Below are 25,989 nucleotides of genomic sequence, written 5' to 3'. Positions count from 1 at the left end.
GAGAGCCAAATCAATAATCCAAATAGGAGAGGCACAAAGATTTGGCAATAAGCTTGATACGACCAGAACATTTGCTGTTCATATATAATTTAATGATATTCATCAAATCACATTGAGATATCTTAGAACAAGCCTTCACGGGCCCCCGACACGGACCATGTTTTGAGAAACTTTGTCGGGAGTGTTATGCACCAAACACGCAGGGGGAGGGGAGGGAGGAGCTTAAACTATCTCATTAAAAAATTGTTTTGCCCACTTACCAATTCAAATCAAAATAAAAATGCGAGGCAGGACAGATGGCGCCTCTCTACGTTCACAAAAGTATAATTTTTTATTGAGCAATATAAGTATTCCTGGGAGCAGCTGGCTGCCAGTTCTCTGGCAAACTGACCAACCAGTATCTCGGCTGTGAACATGAACTGATCCTTCTTTTCTAGGTAAAATACAATACAGTACTAGGTCAGAAATTCTTAAGTTGTGTGACCACCTGGAGTATCATTTACATAGGTTGTCATGTCAACAGCATGATAGAGTATCCCTAAATTACCCTGACCAGTTCTCCAAGTTGGGGCCCATTTACCATCACTCTTTAGATAATCCTTTATTCTGTTAAAATCTTGCTGCTCAGGGCAATCTTCATATCTTAGGCTGTGTTTACAGATGCCCCTGTAATCGACATCCTAACCTGAGGTTCTGACCAATGCCTTCTGCTCTTGTGACCCTATAATTAGGCATCACAAATTGTCACCAGCTTCAACTGCTGTCCAGATGTCCTTGGAATTCCTCCAGGTCAGGCTCAGTAGGGCATTTAAAGTTCACATAGCCAGAAAGGCTAAGAGAGCAGAGGACTCTGGGTCAGTTGCCATCTCCATGTTGGTCTCAAGCTCAGCCACATATATCAGGAGTGACCAATCTTAGATTATAAATTTTAAGAATGTGAGGTGAACTGCATGACAACAGTGTTTCCAATGGCTTGAATGATAAGTGTTCGGTATGAACATGAGTGTATCAGCAAATCACGCAGACTATGGCCCCAGTGTATATGCAAACTGCATAATCATCCAAAAAACAGAGTGGACTTATAAAACAGGTCAATGTTGAATAATGATATGCCGGACAATGAGAGTTTGTGCTGAAAATGATAAAACACATCAACTGTGAATCTTCGACTTGATATGTTTGGTTGCAGCAATAAATCCCGATTATTGGAACAAAGCTTGTTTTGTATGGTTGTTTGATGTATTGTACAAGATACCCATGGTTAGGGAACCACTGTGGAATAAAAGAGGCTTGTTTCTTAAATTCATTTATAGTGGAGCAAAGATGTCTGTTCCACAGGGAAATTTTTCTTGATATGGTACAGATGACTACTTGTAAAGTGTAGCAAAAAACTGTGATCTGTAGCTTTTCTAAAAATTGAGAACTCAAAATGATCATAACACTTATAGATCATAATATCCAAAAAAGCTATGGACTCTGAACTGAAGGCGAAAGAAAATTGGAGATAAGGATCACATAAATTCAGTTAATCAAAGAAGCTGCAAATGAAAAATGCAGGCAAATCTGTGAAGAACTGCAGTTGTACAGGCAGAACATATATGAAGACCTGCAGTGATGCAGGTGAAGCCCCAAAATGGAACTAGTTGTAATAATTCAAGAGAAGCGAAACCAGGGGCAAAAGAGCTATACTGAAAAACACATATTTTAAAGAATGGATGGTATCAGTGAAACTGTGGTTAGAGTTCCCTGAACATTTGGATATAGGCTGAAACTATGGATATTGGTAGATATATTCCAGGCAAATCAAGAACACTTCTTGTGTACCGTGCTGTATCTTTTGCAGCCACTGCTGGACTATTTTCTGTATATTGTGTTTTTGTTTTGTTTAACGTGACAAATTCTCATTCTATGAATGGTTTTAATGCAAGCCGCTTAGGACCCTGGAAAATGCAGTCTATACATTTTTTTAAATAAATACATAAAATACCGGTCAACGAGAAGGTCAAGTAATGAGCCTGGGCCTAATGTCAGAGTCCAGTAATAATTAACCAACCAATTAGAAAAACTGCAAAGCTTGTGACTGCGAGTTAGCATTTTATGCTCAGAAAGCACATTTAGTTAACCATTTATGTGGATGCAGTCTTCACCAGACACCCTGCAAAGAATCCGCTGGCCCCACAGAAATAACTGCTAGATTCTAACAGAACTGTGGCAAAGTCATCAAGCAAGTATGGAAGAAAAAAAAAAACTATGGAAAACAAAGACATAGCAAAGGTTAAAAAAAAAAATGGACCACCTAAATAGAAATCTTTGGCCTTTCAGAAGGAGACATGCAGACCAGAAGGCTGGAGACTGCCGGAGGACAGGAATGGTTAATTCTGACTTTAGGGCAATACTGCTAGGGCATGCAAGTGAAATCTACTTGATTTAAGCTAATCCGTGAGCATGGAGAGCGATTTCCTTCCTATTTCTATTTCCCTGCTAGTTTAGGGCAAAATAAGTTTAGTTTGTACTGAATGCATACGAGTTAGTTTTAATAAAGGAACTTTTTCTCTCAATATTCTCACACATATTTACAGGGAATAATTATCAATCAGTTGGATAAATCTCTGTGTGTGCAGTGTTGCACCCCACCTAGATCAGTGATCAGTGCAGGTTATAAATCTGTTCGATAAATTAATACGTCATATCATGGTTTATTGCATTTGAAGTGTCATACTGCTGTTATCATAAATATATTTCAATCTTCGCAAAAATGAGGCCCTCTGGTTTTAATTTATAACCTTATTACTGTGTTTCCCCGAAAATAAGCCCTACCCCAAAAATAAGCCCTAGTTTGAGTTTTCAGGATTATTGGAGTGGGCTTGAAATATAAGCCCTACTCCAAAAATAAGCCCTAGTGGACGTGCGGTTGCACCCCAAGACTTGCTTGACCCCCCCCCCCCCCCAAGACTTACCGAATGTCCCTGGTGGTCCAGCGGGGTCCTGGGAGCGATCTCCCCCTCTCAGGCTGTCGGCTGCCACTAATCAAAATGGTGCCGATGGCCCTTTGCCCTTACCATGTGACAGCGGCTATCGGTGCCATTGGTCGGGCCCTGTCACATGGTAGGAGCAATGGAATGGCACCGATAGCTCCTGTCACATGGTAAGGGCAAAGGGCCATTGGCGCCATTTTGATTACTGGCAGCCGATGGCCCAAGAGCGGGAGATTGCTCCCAGGACCCCCGCTGAACCACAAGGGAATTTCGGCAAGTTTTGGGGGGGTCAGGAAGGTGGGGGGGGGGTGTTGCAATTAATTACATTTGAAGGGTTGGGGTGGGTTTGGGTTTTGTTTTTTTTTTTACAACCCCGTTGTACGATAATTCATTAAATTGGAAGGGTTGGGGCAGGTTTCGGATACCGTATCATTTCGTGGAGGGGCAGCCAAAAACAAATTAGCCCAAACCACAGGAAAACTAAATTTCCCGCAGCGGGCTGATAACGAAGGCCGAACCAAAAGGTTTGGCCGAAAATTGAATCTGATTGATGAATGAAAGAGGTGGCGGGCTTAGCCTTGTCCTCATTCACCAATCATGGGAAAAAAATAAGACATCCCCTGAAAATAAGCCCTAAAGTTTTTTTCAGAGCTAAAAATAATATAAGACCCGTCTTATTTTCGGAGAAACACGGTAGAAGTAAAAAATTCTGAAAAAACGTACAAGTACAGGGCACAGTCCTGGACAGACTGGGCCTTCCCAGGACTGGATATACCTTTCAAGGACCGTTAGGGGTGAGGTAGGATAGTGGCGCTCCTGGAGGCATCCAGGGACAGGGTTGCTTTGGCAGCGACACAGGTAGCATAAGCTATCAGAGTGTATTCAGAGTGCTGTCAGAGTGTGTTATCTGACAGCAGTGCTGGGAGCTTATGTTACCAGTGTTGATGTCAAAACAATGCCAGACACCTCCGGAGTGCTACGATCCCATTATGCTCCTGGTTTGAGGGGTGGTGTCAGGTGGGGGTGGGAGGGTTCTAGTTTGGCTTGCAGATAGGAAAGTGGGGTTTAGAAGGGGGCCAAGAGACCACAGTTAAATTCAGCATTCGTGAGGGGATGGAGGGAGAGGGATAATGTTGAAGCTTCTTGGCAGATAGGGCTGCAATGTTTATCGTTTTTTGGGAGGCTTGGGCATTTTCGGGTGCTATCCCCAAGGTAAGCTGGAATTTCTCAGCAGGGTGGGAGATCGGGCCTGCAGGCTTGCAAATCCTTTTTTTTTTTTTTTTTTTTATACTTTTAGTTTTTCCACAACTTAATTGGCTATGTTTCAATTCAGCCGATTAAGACTAAAATTATCCTGCACAATTTATGTAACTAATTTTAACCGGATAAGTTGTTCATTTGTTGCTTTTCTGAATATTGGTCTCAGCTGGAGGGGCCTTTTTAAATGCTGAATGTTCTGTTTTATGTGATACTCAGTGGAGTTAGTAATATCCATTGGTAGGATGTGTATTTTAATTTTTGACTGTAATATATATATGTATTCTATACTGCCTGAAGCCCAATTTGGACAGGAGACTTAAAAATATAAATAAATAAAGCAACTCTTAGTCTGAGTGGCAGTGCCCCATCCAGCCCGTCCCATTAAAGGTGCGGGGGGGGTGTAGTGTCGGAGGCAGTTCTAGTTGGTAGTGCTCCGAACGCTGCTGATCTGAAAGCCCCCTTGTGCCATTAAGGGAGCGAGTCTGACGGGGCACGTCTGCTCAGTGCTTTGGAGAACATGCTTCTAGGACAGAGGAACAGTCGGCCCTTTTAGCCCAGCACCCTTAGTTGCCTAATTCACCTCATGGGAGTTCTAGGCTTTGCTCTGTCCCTGAAATATAGGTGGTAAGGTCCTTGTGGTCTCCTACCAAAATGATATTTAAATTCATGCTCCAAATTAGAGAGAGAATTTCCTAAGATCGGTGTAAGTGTGCAGCTTAGTATATGCCAGCCAGAGGTGTAGAAAGACCTCTAGCGGGATATTGCGTTGCTTTGAGTCGCAAAGAGGAGGAGAAGAGTTTCCAAGTGTTCTCTGGAAACAAGTGAGGCAGTGAAGAGCACAGAAGCTTGTCTCAGCGTGGATGGTTTAAAAAATAAAAATAAAAAAAATCTAATAATGCATTTTTGCTCCAAAACCTAGATTGTGGTGTCTTACATGTGAGTTGGCCCATCTTATCTGCAAAAAATCCCTGGGATAAGGGATTTTTCACAAACTTTCTACCTGAATTTAAAATAAGTAGTACTTGTGGTCCTGACCCACAAGTTCTGCAGGGATATCCAGGTAACCCATCTACTGTTTGGAAGAACTGATAAGTGCTTGCCTCAAGTAGAAGACTTTTATACCTCTGCTTTGAGTCTCCATTGCTCTCCAGGGCAGAGACTGGGAACAGCTCTAGTCTTCTGGGCATTGATGAAAAAATGATTTGTTTGAAGATCTCCTATCTTTTGTTTGGGATGGAATGTACAAAGACTGCTTTTCATTTCTTTGTCCTTCCGCTTATAAACGTGAAAGTAAAGAAACATTCTTGACGTGGCTTAACTAGAAGAGCATGGATCTGACTCATTGTATTCACCATCAGTAGGACCTTGAAAAGTCTGTTTCCCCCTTACAGAAAAGAACCCTTGAGCTTGTCTCAGGACCACGAGAACTACAGAGCTATTAGCTTTCTGTGAACAGGTTAAGACATGATTATTGAATAAAAGTTACCTGGGCTGGGAAGAGGGTAACTGTCTCTCCCCAGTATTATCGATTAAAGCAGGGAGAAGGGCTGCCGCTGCCCGCCTTCACTCCAATACCAGTACAGTGTCATAGCCTGGAATCTTAGAGGGGCCAGGTTATATCAGCACCGCAGGGGCAGGCACACAAGTGAAATCAAAGAAATCAAAGTAAAACAGAGTCAAATAAAGACAAAGGGGGGGGGGGGGGGGGGGGGGGGGGGGGGAACAAGCAGCAGAGGGCACTTACCAAGTTCCTGCAGCAGAAACAAGCTACTACAGAGGCACATTGGAGCTTAAAGCACAGCAGGGACAGCAGTAAAGGTTGGATGCTAAGTATACTTGCACCACGGCCTATGGTCTAGCTAGACCGACTCACAGGAAAGACACAGGCTCAAAGAGTGTACACTTACACAGACAAAGAGACAGCTACAAGACTATGAGTAGAAAAGGTTTAATAAAGGAAACCATGAATAACAAGACACAGCTACAGTCTTAAAGTAAAAGATACTTATCCTTTCGCTACTGCCTGTCAGCAGGAACAAGGACATCTGCAAAAAGACAGTGAATACAAAGCATTAAATTCTTGAACTTACTGTTCATATTTTGGGTTAATACTTAACACCTTAAAGTGCTTATCTGACAGCTATTCTTGAACAGTCATTCCTGATTGAAGGACAGTGAACATACTGCCATCTCAGGAGTACTTACATCTTTAGCATATATAAAAACATCTTGTACATAAAAGACATTTTCATCTGGAATTTGTTGCCAGAGGATGTGGTTAGGGCAGTTAGTGTAGCTGGGTTCAAAAAAGGTTTGGATAAGTTCTTGGAGGAGAAGTCCATTAACGGCTATTAATCAAGTTTACTTAGGGAATAGCCACTGCTATTAATTGCATCAGTAAGCATCAACTAACCTCTTTCCCTTCACTAATAATTCTCCAACATCTACTAATTCAAGGGAAACCTTGTGTGGTGGTGTTTTTTTGTACGGTGGCTCTGTTCAAGGATAACCAATTTTTAGTTATCCTTCTCATTCGCCCCGTATATTACTCTTTATTATTCATGCTTTAATATTTATTTTTCTTTGTTTTTTTGTTTTTATCTTATTTTCTCCTTTTACTTTTTACTCGTAAAATCCCTTCTCCCTAACTGCTTGTCCGTCCCACTTGTTTATTCTTATGCTCATATACTTATCAAGGCTGCCGCCTCTGTCTCTTCTCATAGGATCAGATCTGCCTGCCCGACATGGGCCATGTTTCGGCACCGTGTGCCTGCTTCAGGGGCTGCGGGAGAGAAATCTACTGTGTCCAATCGGGGTTCACAGTATCGACGTATCTTTAAATACATAAAATGAAATTAAAATACTCTCAAAACCTTCTTTAAGCATGAATCCATTATTTACCACCCGGAAGTTATTAACACTTACTTTTTCTTGTGCTATACGTGTACGCGTGGGCGACGCCTTCCGTCTGCTTCTCAGGCGTCTCTACCTATTCTGCCTGCTTTTGTACTCACCGCGGGTTCACACCCCCCTGTCTTTCCCAGACCGAGACTACCACCGGTGCACTTAATTAATTTCAATTACCTGTACTTCCTCCTCTGCTTCCCGTTGCCCTATCTCCGTGTTTGAGTCCTATCATCATGCCCTCTTTTTTTTATTTTTCTTCTATCTGTTTTTATTTTCAGATACCTGATCTTTTTGTGACTGTGTTAATTTTTGTTTCATGTTTTAATTTTGGCAGTCAAGCAGGATTCGCTCTCACCGTGGTCGGACCTGATGGAGGCCCGTGCTTCCATTCCCTCATTACTGTTCTATCACGCTGCGGACTTAATGGAGGACTGAACACCTCCACGTCCGCTTACAGTCTTTGATTTCAATTAACGCAATGATTTCTGGTAATTGCGGACCTGGGTGGGGCCCGTGCTAACACTCACCTATTGTTATTCCATTTCACTGCGGACCTAGTGGGGAACTGAATGTCTCCACGTCCGCCCATAGCCTATGAAGTGAATACCAATTAATGCTGGTCCCTCCTCTAATTGGGTGAATATGTAAAACTATTTACCGATACGTTCTATGTATGTAAATGTTTCCTCAATATCATTTTTTGTATATTTATCTTTCCTTAAGCTGTATAATCACTGATGAGCTACTAATCACTATAATACCCGATCCCCCCTTTTTAATACTCCTCCCTTCTCCTCATAAGACCACGCCTACCAGATGCAGTTCCTGCTTTTTTCTTTATTTTCTTTTGTGTGTGATCTGAGTCTATAGGACACTCATTCTCCATTTGTCCTGTCGTATCTGTCTCTCCTGGTGTACTAACTCGTCTCTACACCTCTAAAGTTGTGTAGTACTGCGAACTCCCTATTCCGGCTGCGTATATTATGTCCCACTGACTTCACTCCACTGGACCTCCAGTTTCCCACTAGCTTCACTTGTTAATATTTCTCCTACTAGTATATGACTTAGCCCCTCCAAACCTGGTCCTTATGTTCCACTTTCCCCAGAGACCACCCCTCCTAGAGATACACCATTGTCCAATCAATTTCTCAATTTAACCCTTTTGGGGCTATGGTATCCCAGGTGTAGATAAATTTCTGCTCCATTTGTGTCAATTTCAAGTTCATGTCCCCTCCACGTGGGTGGTCTTGCAATTGAAAAATGACTGCCACTTGAAATTCTTCTGGTAGATGTCCCATCTCTTGCCAGTGGTCGGTTAATGGTGCTCCCTCTACCCGATGCCTCAAACGACACACATGTTCCTGTCTTCTATTTTTGATCTTCCGCATGGTTTTGCCTATGTATATCTTATGGCAGGGACACCATAAAGCGGATACCACCCTTGTTGATATGTATATTGGTCCCTAAAGCGATATGTCCTTCGTCCTGGGATGTCTAATTCTGTGCCTTCATACAGGTAATGACATGCGCTACATCTCCCGCATATTTTTTGACTTCCTTGTTGACTGTTCAATCTCATATTGAGGGGGTAACAAATTTGAATGGACTACCAGGTCTTTTAAACTTTTAGCTTTTGCCAGGGCGAACATTGGTTTCTTTCGAAAGCTGGGATGTATTTGTAAAATGGACCGATGTTTTAGAATACTCTTCTTCAACATCTGCGTTTGCGGTGTATATGGTAACACACAGACCAACCTCTCATTTTTTTGACCAGTTTTAGGTTTTAAAAGCAAATCTCTGTTGGCCCACCTTGCCCTCTTATATGCTTTTCTTACTACAGGGGCTGGGTAGCCCCGCTGTAAAATCCTATTTGTCATATCACACTGGTGCCCAGTTTAAAAATCTGAAATTGATACCCTCCTCTCACATTGGTGGCAGCTCTGGCACATGCCTCCCTCCTTCGGCAGTGGCTCCGGCACAGTATTTCCATCTCTCCCCTCTCCATACTTCTCTCACCCTCTGCCTAGCACCAGTATCCCCTCTGTTCTTCTCTCTTTGCTCCTGCCCACAACCCTCCTGCCCAGCAACCCACCTCTTTCTCTGGTATGATTCTCTCTCTTTCGTTCTCCTCTTTTCTGCTCAACAGCATTCCCCTCTTTTCCTCCCCTCTCCTGCTCCCTGAAAGCTGATCCTTCACCTATCACCACAGACTGCTGCATGGCGTTCCCGAGCCTCCTGCTTGCAGACATCAGATGGAAGGGTGAGGAAGGGAATGGGTAGTGGCATCCCCTCGAGCATGGCACCCTGTGCGGTTGCCCAGGTCGCACATCCCAAAACCCTGCCCTGCGATCCACAAACAACCCTGAGCCCACTCGGCCTCTCCAGACATGCTCCCCTCTAAATTCACCTTCCAGGAGACAAAGATTCCCCAAACTACCCACAAATCCCTCTTCACACCCTGCAGCCGAGCTCACTATGCTAGGGGTAGACAGGATTATACCAATACCATCCCTGCTTTAGTGGCTGGATTTGACTGTCCCTGAGTTAGGGAATGGCTTTGATTTTAATAAGGCAGAGGGGCCTTACAAGTGTTTGGTAGACTGCACAACTTATTTGTTCTTAGCACTAAGGAGTTAAAGGTAGTGCAAACAGTTAATACATGGAACCCTAAACATGGGTTCTTCCATCAGGTTCAAAGTCATTCTCTGTCAGTAGACTTAACGCCTGCTGAGAGTGTCCCCACGCAGCTGTCCAAGCAGGCTGAAACTGACCTCCTTAGAGATATGCGTAGTTAAACAGGTTTCAAAGGTTGACTAGATTGATCTTAATTTGAAAGCTGAATCTCTAATTACTGGGAGCTAATGTTTTCACTGGGTCTGCACACTTCCCCCCCCCCCCACCCCCTGCACAGCTGCCAGTTAGATGCTTCTCAGTGTGGTCCTTAGTATCGCTGATTAACAGAGAGTGATAGAATGGAATAACACAGCAGTCAGCAGAGAGCAAATAATATGCAGTCACTGCCTCACATCTGCCCAAGATCCTGTTCTTGGCAGATATCTCAGATCACATATAAAGATAGAATGACTTTAAATAGCTACTTATCTCCAGAATTCCTGTTTGATGACATTCACAATATATTGTATGAGAAGACATTTCAGTATTTACCTGGGTGAAGAATTTATTGCACTCTGGTTGTGCTTCTCTGTATATACCTCCCCTCCCATCAGATCCTCCTGCCAAGTCCTATTAAAGCCCTCTTTGCAGAGTAACATCCTCAGGCTGGCTTTAACCTAGAGTGTAAACTCAAGTAGGCAGAAGTATTTCTTGCATTACTAAAGTCATTAGCTTCCTGTGTGTCTCGTCTGTTGGCAGGAGGACTAGGTGCATGAAGAAAAAACTCTTCCTGGTGGAGATGTTTTAGAGGCTTCATGCACACTTGGCATTGTGTGTTGCATATTGTACAACGAGCGCTGCTTTGTACCTTGAATGTATTCTTTTTTGCTCTTTTATTCTCAGGTGAACATTTAAGATGACACCATTCGTTTGCTGCGTCAGCCTCTGCCTCCTTGGCACTCTGATTTTCAGCCCTTCAGCAGAAGGTAATTGACTTCAAAATATCTCGAGATGGGGCAAAACAAAAGCAATCTGCCCTTTTAAAGCAACCCTGCCCGAAATTCAGATTTTCATCACAGGCAAAACAATCTTGTTCTTTAAATTCCCAGTTTCTAGCAAACCCTACTTGTGGGTGAGTACCCAGATTATGGGTGGAAGTTTCAGATTGTGAACTGTGAGTTTTCAACCCAGGTTCTAAAGATAGCAGAAGTCACTAAGGGCTGGAATATTTCATGTGTAAGGAAAGACTAGTGCAGCAGCTAGCAGAAGAGACCTAGCTGAAAGCTCAAGAATATATTCAAGGAGGCAGAAGCAAGCCAATCTTTAATGATTGGATGGATATAGTATGGAAAGGAGGGTAGCTCATTGCAACTATCCTACTTATTATCTTCAATAAAAAGCACTGAGTCAATTAAACTGCTCTGTTGACAGATGTGCTATCCTCCCCAGTTTAATTCTTATCCAGTGCCACCATGCTCGGTGGAATGGAATTGGACCATTCTACTGCACTTTTTTTAAAATATTGAAAAAAAAACCCAATCAGAACTGAATTTAAGTTTCTATTTACATTTTCTAATACCCACCCTAAGTCTAAGGATTTGAGGGAAACTCTGCCTTAATGAATACTCCTAGTTCATATAATCATTTTAGAGGGAAATAAATTTATCCCTCATAGCTTTTGCCTTTCTATCATAAAAGTATAACTTCAGAAAGTATTTGTCTAGCTAGTCTTTCATTTAACAATTATTTCACATTTCAATGCTTAATGAAAACTTCTTTATTGAATGAGTTTATTTTGATTTTTACCAATATAATCTATTTTGTCTTCATACCTCTCCTCCCCCAACTGGTCTTACTGGGGCTGTACACTTAATATAACTATTATTTTTATTTTTCTTGCATTCAGTACAGACAATGTGAACATTACGTATTTCTTGACAAGATGTTATATCTCAAGATTTGGTATAGAAAAAAAATATTAATTAATTAATCCATTAATTAATTAAAACCTTGGCATTATGAAACACGTGTTCATGGAGGCTTTGTAAAAGTTCTCAGACGTTTGTTATACGGAGCATCGCTTCACTTCCTCTCGCAGTCCTCTTGCCAAAGCTGCACATGGTACAGCTAAGAGGTGCTAACCTCAGCAAATAATCATATAAATTTAATGTATATAATATATATATCTACACATCTTCAAAAGGTCATAAACACATTTAAATGGTAACTTTCATACCGTCGCACAGGTGCACATGTGTGCACGGTCATCAGTCCGCACCCAGAAACACGGCTATTTTATAACATATGCGAGTAAATTAACGCATGTTATAAAATATACTGGACACTCACGCATGTGCACTCAATTTTAAGAGGGCATGCACAAATTCCATTTCTACTGTGTAAGTGAGGGGATTTTAAAAGGGATGCGTGCTGACATTATTGCCACTAAAACCAGCTCGTTCCCAGTTTGCCAAGTTAAGGGCTAGGTCTTCCAAAACCCCCTAGTTTAATAGCCTTCCTTCCCCCCTTTTAGCTCCGACCTTTAAAACCCCGCTGAACTGCCTAGATGTTTTAATGTCATCCATAGCAGAAGTAAAGTGACGCGGCAGGGGACCCCGATATGCTTCATAAGTGTTTACGTACAGATTTCAGGATAAAATGTTGGAATGCCCATGCCCCGCTCAGACCACACTCCGCCCCTTTTTGAAAACATTTAATTTATGCATGTAGCTGGAGATACACGCATATCTGGGCAGCTTTTAAAATCCACTCCGTGCGCACCGGCCCGACGAAGATTCATGCATCTCCTGAATGATGCGCACATCAGGCTTTTAAAATTCATCTTTAAGTTTTCTTATGTCTAAAGTTGTGGTGTTTGAAGCCTTTTTTTTACTGGATTAGTAGATCATAGATCTTGGATCTACCTATTTCCAATGTGTTTGTCTCCTGGGGCTTTCATCCACTTTTCATAGCTCCTCCTCCTTCTAGAGCCCAGCTGTCACAGTGATAGCCATGAATCAGGGGACACAGACAATTGTCCCCTCCAAAAAATGCAATGTGTGGACACAGACAAAGCCTGCAATGTGTGCACCCTGAATCTATTCAGTAGAGGTTGCTGTTCAGCAATTTCTAGGACTTCCTCCCAAGGGTTGTGTTCATTGCCTCTCCAGCATGCCCAAACCCCCATCTGCCCCAAGAGCAGGAGCCAGGGCTGGGAACCGTAATCTGGTCTCCCAGAAGGCAGTGCTCAGCATTTCCACTGGGCAAGGGCACCGACTGGAAATGAGTGAAAATATTGCAGGTATGTAGGTGAGAATACAGAGTAAGCTGAAATAGGGCTGGATGGAAGAGAGTTGGAAATGACAGTGTAGCATGAAGTTGTGAAGTTGGAGGCTTGGTGCTCTTCCCCTTATTCACCACTCACTGCGTGACCTTGGGCAATCCATGTAAACTCTCTTGTGCTCAAACTTAGTAAACTTTTTCTGCGTTTTGTGAATCATCTTTTCTAATGTTACACTTATGACGTGTAATAAACACCATTATATTATTGAGTATTCTCAGATATTTGTATATTATGTTGAAATTCCTCAAATCCTAGATAACCTTAAACCTTCTGGAATGGGCAGGACGATGGGATGGGTTTGAGTGATATGGTAGCCAGAAGAAGGTGGGATGTCAGTCTCCCTGCCTATTTCCCACCATCTCTTTCATTCTCTCTTTTGTCTCTTTCTGCCATGCTTTTGTTTCTCTGTCTGTCTTACACTTTCATGCTGTCTCTCTCTCCTTTTCTTTCTCTCGTTCTCTCTTGGTTGGCCGACATCTCACTTTTTCTATGTCTTTCTCCATCTCTTTATTTTATTTTTTTATGATGCAGGAGCAGTAGTTGCAAGATCAAGATGTCCCTCAGGCTGGTTTTTCTACAAATCCAACTGCTATGGGTATTTCCGCTTCAAGCTGAGCTGGGCAGAAGCTGAGGTAAGTCATAAGACTTTCATGCCAGGGAAGCTAGAAACCAGGTCTAAATGGCTCCAGGAGTCTGGACTCTGTATTAATATCGCATTATCTATAGATTTGGATTACTTGATATGAAAGGTGTTTACAGACACTTCCCTTGGGAGCTCTCAGGTATCATTCACCTATCCTGGGGAAAGAATAGGTGTCTACCTGGATAAACTGGTCTCCTCCATCTAACTAAAGTACACATGGGCTTCCAGAGAGTGCCTCCTGTTGGCCAATTTCAACTCAAATATATGATTATTCTTTTGCTTTGAAAATATTAAAGTACACACGAGTCTTTGTCACAATGGACAGCTGGAAGATTGCCCCTTAATGCTCAAATGGTGCAAAGTGTACAAAAGGCAGGGCCCATTTGTAAATCCCCACACCTAAGGAGGGCCCAGCTAAATAACTCTACCTTTCAGCTGTGTGATTTAGAATTGGCCTGTGTAGCACTCCCACACAACTAAAGATTCTCCCAGGGATAGAGAGGAGAAGCTGAAAACAAAAATAACATAAAACAAAATAAACAGACAATTACTATTGCAAGTAATATAATAGAACAGGGGAATGCACATTTGCAAAACTTACTGAGATTCTCATATTCTATAGGAAATAGAAGCACATGACATTATATTTATTCATTTATACATTTATATACCACCATTGTTCTATGCAGTGTAAAACTGAAACAATCATAAAAAATAAACACAACACACCAGAAACAAAAGCAACCAACCACCATGCTCATAAAAAACAATCAATAGAGAGCTTAAGCAAATATAAAAAAAGCCATTGATAAGACATTAATTATTCTAGTTAAAGAAAAATTTATTAGCATTGGAAAGTTAAGAAAATTAGCTCTTCTTAAGTTATAACAGAAAACTACTGCTCTACCATATATCTCAGTAGAGATATATATCTCAGTAGAGTTCAAGAAAGATTTCAAAATTCCCACTAAATTCTGGCCAGCATATTAGCATAAATACTTAGTTTAATCTCATGTGGTTGTAAGAATACTTTAGATAAACTTCTCTGTTGTCCAGATGGTTGATGAAGCAGTAGCTGATGCGTGGGAGGACTTGTTTCCAGTACTCCATGTAGATCCACAATCAACTTTCTCCATGGAGATGTGTGAACTCTCACAAATGAAATAATATCCTCTCTGTATTCTAAGTAACTGTGAGAAATCTTTTCTAAACTAAATTAGTCTAATACTATTCTTAATACTGTTCATCTAATATAAAATAAAACAAAATCAGGGAATATCTAAAAATCATTTTTCTTTCTCTCACTACAAAATAACTATGTCAGTACTAAATATTTTTCTTAGTATAATAACTACAAGAAAACTTCCAACTAGCTGAAATAACTTTTTTCTTTGTTATATGTAGCCAACAAACTGGAAGCTGCAATTAATGCCCCCACCTCATGACTACATCACGCTCTCTCTCTCTCTTTCTCAGTTTAAACAAAGGTAGCCTCACTTTTAATGCTTAAAGCTCATTAGCATTTGATCCCCTGCCTCTCATTGGCTCCAGTCAGATATTGCCAACTTCAGCTCTAATGGAAAAGCCTATAATTGGTCCTTTTTAAAATTGTAAATAGTGTTCTATATAATGATTTAAAAAAAGGTAATTATAATAAATTCTAATATCTTCCCCTGTCCAGTAATGTCCACTTGGTGTAAATGTAGTCCAGAAAATACTACAGCACTGGCTTCCAGCCAAAAAGGCCCCCCCACCCCCAACTGTGACACAGAAAGATTTCCTAGGAACATCAAACCATCTATCAGTCCACTATGAACACAGTTCATTACACTTCCCATTATCTTTCAAAGAACATTTGGCATTAGCATTCTTCTATAACTAACAAAAGAAAGACTTCAAGGAACTTCTTCAAGTTACCATTTGTCCTTTTAACTTAGGAATTGCTGAGTAAAGAAAACAACAGTTTTGAATTAATAAATGCTTCTAAAAAGTAATTTACTTACATATTCTTCCATTAGGTGAACAGTGCAATTTCCTAGGGTGCAAAAATGTTTGGGGGTGGCATGACAGCACAATAAATAAGGGAATGGATGCTGGGTAGATGTGGCAGGTGGAGGCAGGTGGAGGCAGGTGGAGGCAGAGAGGAAACTGGGTGGGTGGGGGAGTTGTGGAGAGAGAGGGTGTCCTTTCGTGGATTGCAAACTGGCTAAAAGACAGGAAACAGAGAGTAGGATTAAATGGACAATTTTCTCAGTGGAAGGGAGTGGACAGTGGAGTGCCTCAGGGATCTGTATTGGGACCCTTACTTTTCAATATATTTATAAATGATCTGGAAAGAAATACGACGAGTGAGATAATCAAATTTGCAGATGACACAAAATTGTTCAGAGTAGTTAAATCACAAGCAGATTGTGATAAATTGCAGGAAGACCTTGTGAGACTGGAAAATTGGGCATCCAAATGGCAGATGAAATTTAATGTGGATAAGTGCAAGGTGATGCATATAGGGAAAAATAACCCATGCTATAATTACACAATGTTGGGTTCCATATTAGGTGCTACAACCCAAGAAAGAGATCTAGGTGTCATAGTGGATAACACATTGAAATCGTCGGTTCAGTGTGCTGCGGCAGTCAAAAAAGCAAATAGAATGTTGGGAATTATTAGAAAGGGAATGGTGAATAAAACGGAAAATGTCATAATGCCTCTGTATCGCTCCATGGTGAGACTGTACCTTGAATACTGTGTACAATTCTGGTCGCCGCATCTCAAAAAAGATATAATTGCGATGGAGAAGGTACAGAGAAGGGCAACCAAAATGATAAGGGGAATGGAACAACTTCCCTACGAGGAAAGACTAAAGAGGTTAGGACTTTTCAGCTTGGAGAAGAGATGACTGAGGGGGGATATGATAGAGGTGTTTAAAATCATGAGAGGTCTAGAACGGGTAGATGTGAATCGGTTATTTACTCTTTCGGATAGTAGAAAGACTAGGGGGCACTCCATGAAGTTAGCATGAGGCACATTTAAAACTAATCGGAGAACGTTCTTTTTTACTCAACGCACAATTAAACTCTGGAATTTGTTACCAGAGGATGTGGTCAGTGCAGTTAGTATAGCTGTGTTTAAAAAAGGATTGGATAAGTTCTTGGAGGAGAAGTCCATTATCTGCTATTAAGTTCACTTAGAGAATAGCCACTGACATTAGCAATGGTAACATGGAATAGACTTAGTTTTTGGGTACTTGCCAGGTTCTTATGGCCTGGATTGGCCACTGTTGGAAACAGGATGCTGGGCTTGATGGACCCTTGGTCTGACCCAGTATGGCATTTTCTTATGTTCTTATGTTCTTATGGGCAGTGTGGGTGGGATGGAGACTGGAGAAACAGAGAGATGATTCTGTACAGGTTGCGGGTGGACAGAGAGAGGATGCTAGGCACTGCAACAATGGAGTATAGAGGCTGAATTATGCTAGTGTGCTCAGTAAATAGTGAAGAGGAGAAAGAGGAAGATGAGGTGGGGAGGGAAGAAGAGAAGAGAGATGTTGGACAGGGGGATATGTAGAAGGGATGCTGTGGACAGAAGGCACAGGGAAAGGGATGTAGGACTAGGCAGAAGGTGAAAGATGGATGTGGACTGGGGCAGGAGAAGGGGTTGATGTACCAGAACTGCTGCTGATAAGCTGGTGTGTAAGGGGGAAGGCATGAGATTGAAGGTTTGCTTAGGGTGCCTAATTCCCTTGTATCAACCCTGATGGAAAAGCTCAGATAAAGGGAACTTTGCAGGGTAATAGATTTTTTTCCCTATATACATGCACACACATGGTTTTAATACATGAAAACAGCAAGGCATTGAAGCATCCACAATACAAAGGGGACATATCTGTCCTTCTTAGTGGAAGATCTTGGCTGTTCTTACGAAATGCATCCTCTGGTCTAGTACAGCACAGCTTATGGTATTTAGTGGGATCTCTGAATAAGCTTGGGCTTGACTTTTAATTTTTATGTATTTTAGACCTGAGGAGAGTCTATAGAAGGGATCTTTTGTCTGAATGGGAAGATGCTCAGATTAGTAAATCAGATGAGCTATACTGCCATCCGTCAAAAATGCTAATCTAATTTTCTATTTAGTTTTCTTTTTTTTAGTAGGGATGTAGATAGGGAGGGACGGTATTAGTCTATGAGGTTAAAGGATATGTTTTAACGAAGGGTGGGGGAGTGAGGCCTTTTATTATTTTATTATGTGTGCCTTTTATTGGTCCGATTGTGTTGTGGTTTGGTTATTGTGATTTTATATGCTGATGCTGTTATGTTGCGTGACTAGGGATTCTCAACCCACACCCAGCCATTTCAGGTTTTCAGGATATCTACAATGAATAAGCACGAGATAGATGTAATGCACTGCCTCCATTGTATTCAGAGCTATCTCATGCATTTTCAGTGTTCGTATCCTTGAAATCCGACTGGCTAGGTGCCTCCCGAAGGCTGGATTGAGAACCTCTGATGTAGACACTTGTTGGAGATGTGTTTTTAATACTGCTATTCTGTGGCCGCTTAGAGAAGCCAAGAAAACGTCTACTGAAAATGATAGAGCAGATTTTTTTTGGTGGGGGCGGGGAAGGAAGGGATTCAATCAACCAACAGGATTTTTCTTCTTCTGAGGGTGCATGCAGATAAGGGTGATGGTGAGGATACTAAATCTGAACCATGTGATCAGAATTTGCGGTGCCCTCCCAGGAAGTGCTCATAGGCAATCAGACAGCTCTTTCGGACCCACTCTCTTTGTAAGGAAAAGATGTACACTTACCTTCTGAACTCCAATATAAACATTAATACACTTCCTACTTGCTTACAGTCTGAGAAGTGTTCTGCCAGACCTGTTGGCGGTGCTGCTCTGAACCATTTAAATGGGATTCTTTATCAGTATTGTTACAGCATTGAAGTGACAGGACTGTAGTACCTAAAGCAGGGGTGGCCAACTCCCGTCCTCAAGAGCCACAAACAGGTCTTGTTTTCAGGATATCTACAATGGATATGCATAAGAGATTATTTGGCATTATATATTTTGCTTTGATAATCGTATGAAAATGTATATGTTTTGTATTTTTTTTTTAATGTATATTATATTTTATGATGAATATTGTACCCTGCTAACATCTTTTTGGATTGGCAGAATATAAATAGTATTAAATATATACATTCATATCCTGAAAACCAGGCCTGTTTCTGGCTCTTGAGGCCTGGAGGTGGCCACTCTGGAACTCATGTCTTCATGTTAATCCCACAGTTTGAGTGCCAGAGTTACGGTCATGGTGCCCATCTTGCTTCCATCCTTGATGACGCAGAAGGCAATATCATTGCCAGCCACATCAGTGCTTACCCAAAGACCAGCGATGTGTGGCTCGGACTCCATGACCCTGAGCAGGTAAGCAGATGCTTTAGAAGCCCCATATTTCCAGGTACAAGGACCACCAGAGAAGAGTGGTTTGACCTCTGCTCTCACCCACTAAAACCACATTATCCTTGCTCATTTCTATGATAACTTCCCAAGGAACAGAGTCTTGAATGCCAAAACCTTTTCAGCAAACCTCTGACTAGTAAAGGACAAACCCTGCATGTTGACATCCAAGAGATTTCATCCCATGAAGAGCATTAATTTACTGCATCCCAATTCTCATGAGACATCACCAGCCCACAATCAATTAAGAAAGCCTCAGTCTCAGAGCCAGAGGGTCTCAGTTAAAGGCCATTACAGGGAGTGAAATTCTGTGCTATTGGCAGTCTCTGTTCTTCTTCTAAAAACATTTTTTTTTTTACTGAGCTCCTAGCCAGTTGTAACCTTCCCCAAACCCTCTCAGCCATTTGTAGCAGGAAGGCTGAAGCTGCGATGTCATGGGCCTTTAATTTGCAGCTTCCAAGGATCTTTTTCCTTATTAGGTGTCCAAATTAAAGAAGAAAGGGAGAAAATGTACATTGTTTTTTGAACAGGAAAAGTGAAGGAGCAGAACCTTACCCAAGCATGGAGTGGCAGCTTATTTCCAGAGGCGAGGGTGTCCCGAGGAAATGCTCTGTGTGGTAACTCGAGCGGTAGCAGCTAGAGGAAAGGAGGCAGAGTCTGGCTGTTCTTCAGGTGCTCTTTATTTACAGTGAAAAAAAGGCAACTCCAAAACAAACAATGCAGCTCAGCTTCAGGTAACAGAGTTCTGAAAAGCCAACACAAACGAAACAAGGTGGCTCACCTTAGCTTCAGGTAATAGATAGTCCTTAGACATAACAAGTCTTAGCATATGGTATCTCTCTGCCTGCTCCCCCTCTGGGCCCTGCCAACTTATGTTAGGCTGAAGGGATCCTCCCTGGGCCCAGAATCCTCTGTGGGGGTGATCCTTAAGGAACACTTGGCTAGGTCTCTGTGGCTGGCCCCTTAAGGTAGTTTGAGGGAGTTTCTGATATACTCCCTCTCACTGTGCTTTAGTCAGAATCAGCCCATTAGGAATGAAAGATAGACTGAACTTTCTCATCCGTTTTGTTCTACAAGTCTCTGTATCCTGGGGTGAACAGTTGGCCATTCCCCAATGTATTTTGGTGTAGACAACTCCGTTTCTTGAGTGCCACCAACAGGTCTGGTTTTCAGGATATGCACAATGAATATGCATGAGAGATTTGCATGCTCTGCCTCCATAGTATGCAAATATATCTCATGCATATTCATTGTGCATATCCTGAAATCCAGACCTATTTGTGGCATTCGAGGACTGGAGTTGACTACCCCTATTTACAGTATTCTGTAGGAGGGAAGAAAGGCAAAGCACGATAAAGAGTGCAAGTGTTGGGAAAACTCCATAACTCAGAGAAATAAGGGGCATTGCTGTGCACTTTGAAAGGAATAAGAGGTCACTGCAGTGCTTTAGAGGAAATCAATGTTACCCTGTGTGTCTCTTCCTGTCTTTGCTTAACCCCCTGGGTGTCTCTTCTGATCTTTTTCTGGCCAAAGCGCTCATTACCTGGATGTTTATTCCAACTGCTTCTTCTAGCCCAGGGGTAGGCAACTCGGTCCTTGAATGCCAAATGCCAGTTGGGTTTTCAAGATATCCACACTGAATATTCATGAGATGCATTTGCATGTACTTGCATGGAAATACATCTCATATGTGTTTTTTGTGGATATTCAAGGACCAGAGTTGCATACTCCTCATTTAGTCTCTTCTGTGTTTCCCAAATTATATTTTTTTGGATAGGAAGAAACTAGGAGGAGGAAAAAGCGTAAAAGCTTCTCCTTATTCCTCAGAACTCATAGAAATTCAATATGATGGCAGATAATGACCATTAGGCCCATTTAAGCCATCACAAGCTCATCCCATATCATAGATTCTGCTCCCCCAAGCTGAGCTCTGTCTTTCTCCTCATTTCTTTGCATCCAGCGATTTTCTGTGATTAATCCATACTGTCTTAAATTCTGTTACCGTTTTAATCTTCACCGCCTCCACTGGGAGGTGGTTCCATGCATCCACTAACCTTCCTGTGTGAAGAAATATTTCCTGACATTGCTCCTGAGTCTACCCTCTTGGAGCCTGATACTGTGACCTCTTCTGGAAGAGAGACATTTGGATAATGCAGTTACTTCCTGTCACTGCTTCGCCAGTAACGTGTCTCTTCCCCTCTAGACCTGGTCAGAGAGTGCATTACCCACATGACTCTTCTTGCCTCAGTCTGCTCAGTAAGAGCTATACCTGGGTGTCTCTTCTGGTCCACCTGCAGAACCGACGATGGAAGTGGAATGATGGCTCCATGTACAGTTTCCGAAGCTGGAAAGCTGGGGAACCGAATAACCTGAACCAGAGCGAGTATTGTGGGGAGCTGACTATAGAGACAAGTACGTGAGAGGATCACTCGCGTTCATTCTTTGCTGGTTCATTGCAGAAGCACAGGGAGGTCTTCACATTTGCTTATCAGGCAGCTTTGTCTTATGGTCTCCCTACAAGCCCCAGTTCTGCATAGGTTTCAGGTTTTTATTATTATTATTATTATTATTATTGTGTTTCTAGCCTGCCGGCTTTAATACTGTTCATTTCTGGAACTTTCCAGCCTCTGAGGGCCATAAGCTTTCACGCTGACTGGACTTCTCCCTATCTAGGCCCCTTCCGTTAGCTTGGGCCATTGCAGAGGTGGTTGAGAAGCAGGGACCATGGCTCTCCTTGGAGCCCCAGTAAAAGTGAGATTTCTGGTCCGCCTTTGGTGTTGCTTCCCCCAGGAACCGTATCGCTGCCTCTGCAGTGTTCCCAGGCCCAACCAGCCTAAGGAGCAGGCATTTGGGCCCAGGAATAGAACCCGGATTCCCCGGGTAGCAGCACACGGTACTGCCACCGGGCCATCATGGCTTTTCTTCCTTTCAACATGTTTCCAATTCGTCTACAATGATCGAAGCTTGGGATGCCGGCTCAATCAGAAGTGGCCTCCTGTTGGGCAACAGGGCCATGGCTTTCATTCACAAATACCTGGGGAGTTTTTCCCTTAGTTTTATACAACCTTGCCAGCTCACTTAGCCCAGCCATTGCAGTGACAGTCCTTGGCGGGGGGAGGGCAGGCATCAGTGCTCCCACTGGAACTCTGCAATCATGGTGCCCCGAGTCTGGCAACGATTGGGCCCCTCCTCCTCTGAGGGGCTGTGAACCCTGCTTCTCCAGCATCCAACGCCCTGGCTGACTCAGGAAGCAAAAAAAAAAAAAAAAACGGGTCCTGGAATCAAATCCAGGTCCTCCACATGGCAGTGCCCAGCTGTGGCACTAAGATGCCAGTCCAGCCCTTGGAGCCATCTTATTGACTACCGGTGGATACGGCATGTTCCCATGTTTGGGATGGCTCTGTCTTCCCTCGTGCCTCGAGCGCACACAGTGGGATGCATAGTGCGGGAAGATGGACAGAGGATAGAGGGAATGTCAGGAGTACTGTAAAGAAATGACAAGAAGCTGGCGTCCTAGTGCAGAGAACATGGAATAATAAGAGTTATAGTGCGAGGAGAGGACGCAGAGAGGATGGCGATATAAGGTGGGAAAGTTGTTTAATGCTAATCCCTATGCTTTCTTTTCACTTTTTCTCTGTAGATTACAAGCAGTGGAATGATGCTCCCTGTGATTCAGAATCTTTTTTTATCTGTAAATTTAAACCTTAGTGAGGATGCAGTAAACGAAGAACATCCTCCCCAGTGGTCATTTCCAGAGCAAAGCACATCACTTTCACTTGTACTAATTAATAAACTGTTTTAACAATGACAAAACACTGTGTGTCTCCTTGTTTCAAAGTCTTGGGGTTATAAGCCTGTCCTTTTTTTTTTTTTTTTATTCCTAGGGGCTCTCTCCATTTGGGTAGGGGACTCTCAAACGGAGATGTCAGTTTATAGTGCCACCTAGGCCTCTGCCCCATTCTTTAATGAGGTTAAGTAATCCCCTTGAAGCTTTTTACCTAGGGTGAGGCATTTCACTCTCACACCATAACCCAGCTGAAGTATATTGTGTAACTCTGGCAAAGATAGCAGGCCCTAACTTTTGACTCCATCTGCCTCACTGTAATGCAATGCCCCTCTGCTGACCAGCTGCAAGAGACAACAGAGAAATATTAAATTAAGTCCAGGCAACCTCTCTTCACTCTGCCCTCCCCCCCTGTTTTACTCAAAAGCATGGAAGATGTCAGCAGAATAGGATCATTTGGTATACCCAGTGGGGAAAATCGTTAAACTTACGCGAGGGCGCAGATTTGATCTCGCAACCCGGCGCGAACAAATCTACGCCCAATTTTATAACATGCGCGTGCTGCTGTGCACATGTTATAAAATCCAGTGTCGGCGCACGCAGGGGGGGTGCACAATTGTGCAACCTGCGCGCACCGAGCCGAGCAGCCTGACTCCGTTCCCTCCGAGGCCGCTCCAAAATCGGAGCGGCCTTGGAGGGAACTTTTTTTTTGTCCCCCCCATCTTTCCCTCCCTTCCCGTATCTAACCCAGCCCCCAGCCCTTGGTCTGACCCGGTAAGGCATTATGGCATAAGAACATAAGAACATGCCATACCGGGTCAGACCAAGGGTCCATCAAGCCCAGTATCCTGTTTCCAACAGTGGCCAATCCAGGCCATAAGAACCTGGCAAGTACCCAAAAACGAAGTCTATTCCATGTAACCATTGCTAATGGCAGTGGCTATTCTCTAAGTCAACTTAATTAATAGCAGGTAATGGACTTCTCCTCCAAGACCTTATCCAATCCTTTTTTAAACTCAGTATTACTAACTGAAATAACATGTCCTCTGGCAACAAATTCCAGAGTTTAATTGTGCATTGAGTGAAGAAGAACTTTCTCCAATTAGTTTTAAATGTGCCCCATGCTAACTTCATGGAGTGCCCCCTAGTCTTTCTATTATCCGAAAGAGTAAATAACCGATTCACATCTACCCGTTCTAGACCTCTCATGATTTTAAATATCTCTATCATATCCCCCCTTAGCCGTCTCTTCTCCAAGCTGAAAAGTCCTAACCTCTTTAGTCTTTCCTGATAGGGGAGCTGTTCCATTCCCCTTATCATTTTGGTATCCCTTCTCTGGACCTTCTCCATCGCAATTATATCTTTTTTGAGATGCGGCGACCAGAATTGTACACAGTATTCAAGGTGGGGTCTCACCATGGAGCGATACAGAGGCATTATGATATTTTCCGTTTTATTCACCATTCCCTTTCTAATAATTCCCAACATTCTGTTTGCTTTTTTGACTGCCGCAGCACACTGAACCGAAGATTTCAATGTGTTATCCACTATGACGCCTAGATCTCTTTCTTGGGTTGTAGCACCTAATATGGAACCCAACATTGTGTAATTATAGCATGGGTTATTTTTCCCTATATGCATCACCTTGCACTTATCCACATTAAATTTCATCTGCCATTTGGATGCCCAGTTTTCCAGTCTCACAAGGTCTTCCTGCAATTTATCACAATCTGCTTGTGATTTAACTACTCTGAACAATTTTGTGTCATCTGCAAATTTGATTATCTCACTCGTTGTATTTCTTTCCAGATCATTTGTAAATGTATTGAAAAGTAAGGGTCCCAATACAGATCCCTGAGGCACTCCACTGTCCACTCCCTTCCACTGAGAAAATTGCCCATTTAATCCTACTCTCTGTTTCCTGTCTTTTAACCAGTTTGCAATCCACAAAAGGACATCGCCACCTATCCCATGACTTTTTACTTTTCCTAGAAGCCTCTCATGAGGAACTTTGTCAAATACCTTCTGAAAATCCACGTATACTACATCTACCGGTTCACCCTTATCCACATGCTTATTAACTCCTTCAAAAAAGTGAAGCAGATTTGTGAGGCAAGACTTGCCTTGGATAAAGCCATGCTGACTTTGTTCCATTAAACCATGTCTTTCTATATGTTCTGTGATTTTGATGTTTAGAACACTTTCCACTATTTTTCCTGGCACTGAAGTCAGGCTAACCGGTCTGTAGTTTCCCAGATTGCCCCTAGAGCCCTTTTTAAATATTGGGGTTACATTTGCTATCCTCCAGTCTTCAGGTACAATGGATGATTTTAATGATAGGTTACACATTTTTACTAATAGGTCTGAAATTTCATTTTTTAGTTCCTTCAGAACTCTGGGGTGTATACCATCCGATGATTCAGCCTTGCAAAATTCGGGAGTTAAGTGCGTAAGACTTGGCCCTCCTCCCCTTTTCTGCCTCCTTATTCTTGATACACACAGAGGTATGTTTGTGTGTACTTCCCGGCTTCTTAAAATTTGCGTTGTTTTTGCACGAGTAACGCTTTTTAATTCTACCTGTAAGGGTTGAACTAGCATGAATTTGAAACTTGTGAGCAAAAGTGCCAGACATTAAGGTTTCAACCTGTATGTAAAGTTAAAGCTTTGACTTTTGGTGGTACTGCTTACAAACTTCAAACTTGTGCTAATTCAACTATGACTTTTCTGCCAATAACCAGGCATCCCATAACAGTCGGACTTCAGGTTACTCAGCACTCTATATCCCCTATTCCTCTCCTACGGGCCGATACAGTAAAATCGCGGGAGAGCCGGGAGAGCGGGCCCGCTCTCCCGGCGCGGCACAGGCCACTCTCTGCGATTCAGTATTTTAATTTATTTTAATTAGGGCCAGCAGTAAAAAGAGGCCCTAGGAACACTAGCGCATCCCTAGCGCATCTTTTTTTGACGGAAGTGGCGGCTGTCAGCGGGTTTGACAGCCGACGCTCAA

At 42.5% G+C, this 25,989-nt stretch overlaps 1 protein-coding gene across 5 annotated transcripts; it reads left to right on the top strand.

The window, feature by feature from the left end:
* Nucleotides 1-2,148: 2,148 nt before the first annotated feature.
* On the top strand, nucleotides 2,149-23,011 carry LOC115099086 (regenerating islet-derived protein 4-like). 5 transcript variants are annotated; one of them, XM_029616399.1, is made up of 6 exons: nucleotides 2,149-2,228; nucleotides 10,659-10,741; nucleotides 13,630-13,730; nucleotides 19,028-19,165; nucleotides 21,496-21,610; nucleotides 22,839-23,011. In XM_029616399.1, exons 2-6 carry the CDS (start codon nucleotides 10,672-10,674, stop codon nucleotides 22,904-22,906), a joined length of 492 nt encoding a protein of 163 aa, XP_029472259.1. In that variant the 5' UTR covers nucleotides 2,149-2,228; nucleotides 10,659-10,671; the 3' UTR covers nucleotides 22,907-23,011. The 5 variants fall into 5 exon arrangements, with proteins under 5 accessions (XP_029472259.1, XP_029472260.1, XP_029472261.1 ...); XM_029616400.1 differs by lacking the exon at nucleotides 2,149-2,228 and adding an exon at nucleotides 2,250-2,274; XM_029616401.1 differs by lacking the exon at nucleotides 2,149-2,228 and adding an exon at nucleotides 10,288-10,311.
* Nucleotides 23,012-25,989: the final 2,978 nt, after the last annotated feature.

The sequence above is a fragment of the Rhinatrema bivittatum genome, chromosome 9 (genome assembly GCF_901001135.1).
Source record: "Rhinatrema bivittatum chromosome 9, aRhiBiv1.1, whole genome shotgun sequence".
NCBI classification, from domain to species: domain Eukaryota; kingdom Metazoa; phylum Chordata; class Amphibia; order Gymnophiona; family Rhinatrematidae; genus Rhinatrema; species Rhinatrema bivittatum.
The sequence above is the reverse complement of the archived record's forward strand: the minus strand, read 5'-3'. Positions and strand labels throughout refer to the sequence as shown.

What these genes read in the sequence shown, in the direction of transcription:
- LOC115099086 (XM_029616399.1), top strand. Translation starts at nt 10,672, where the DNA reads ATGACACCATTCGTTTGCTGCGTCAGCCTCTGCCTCCTTGGCACTCTG. An exon ending in TTTCAGCCCTTCAGCAGAAG is followed by an intron (nt 10,742 to 13,629) that starts GTAATTGACTTC and finishes TTTATGATGCAG; the next exon opens with GAGCAGTAGTTGCAAGATCA. An exon ending in TGAGCTGGGCAGAAGCTGAG is followed by an intron (nt 13,731 to 19,027) that starts GTAAGTCATAAG and finishes TTAATCCCACAG; the next exon opens with TTTGAGTGCCAGAGTTACGG.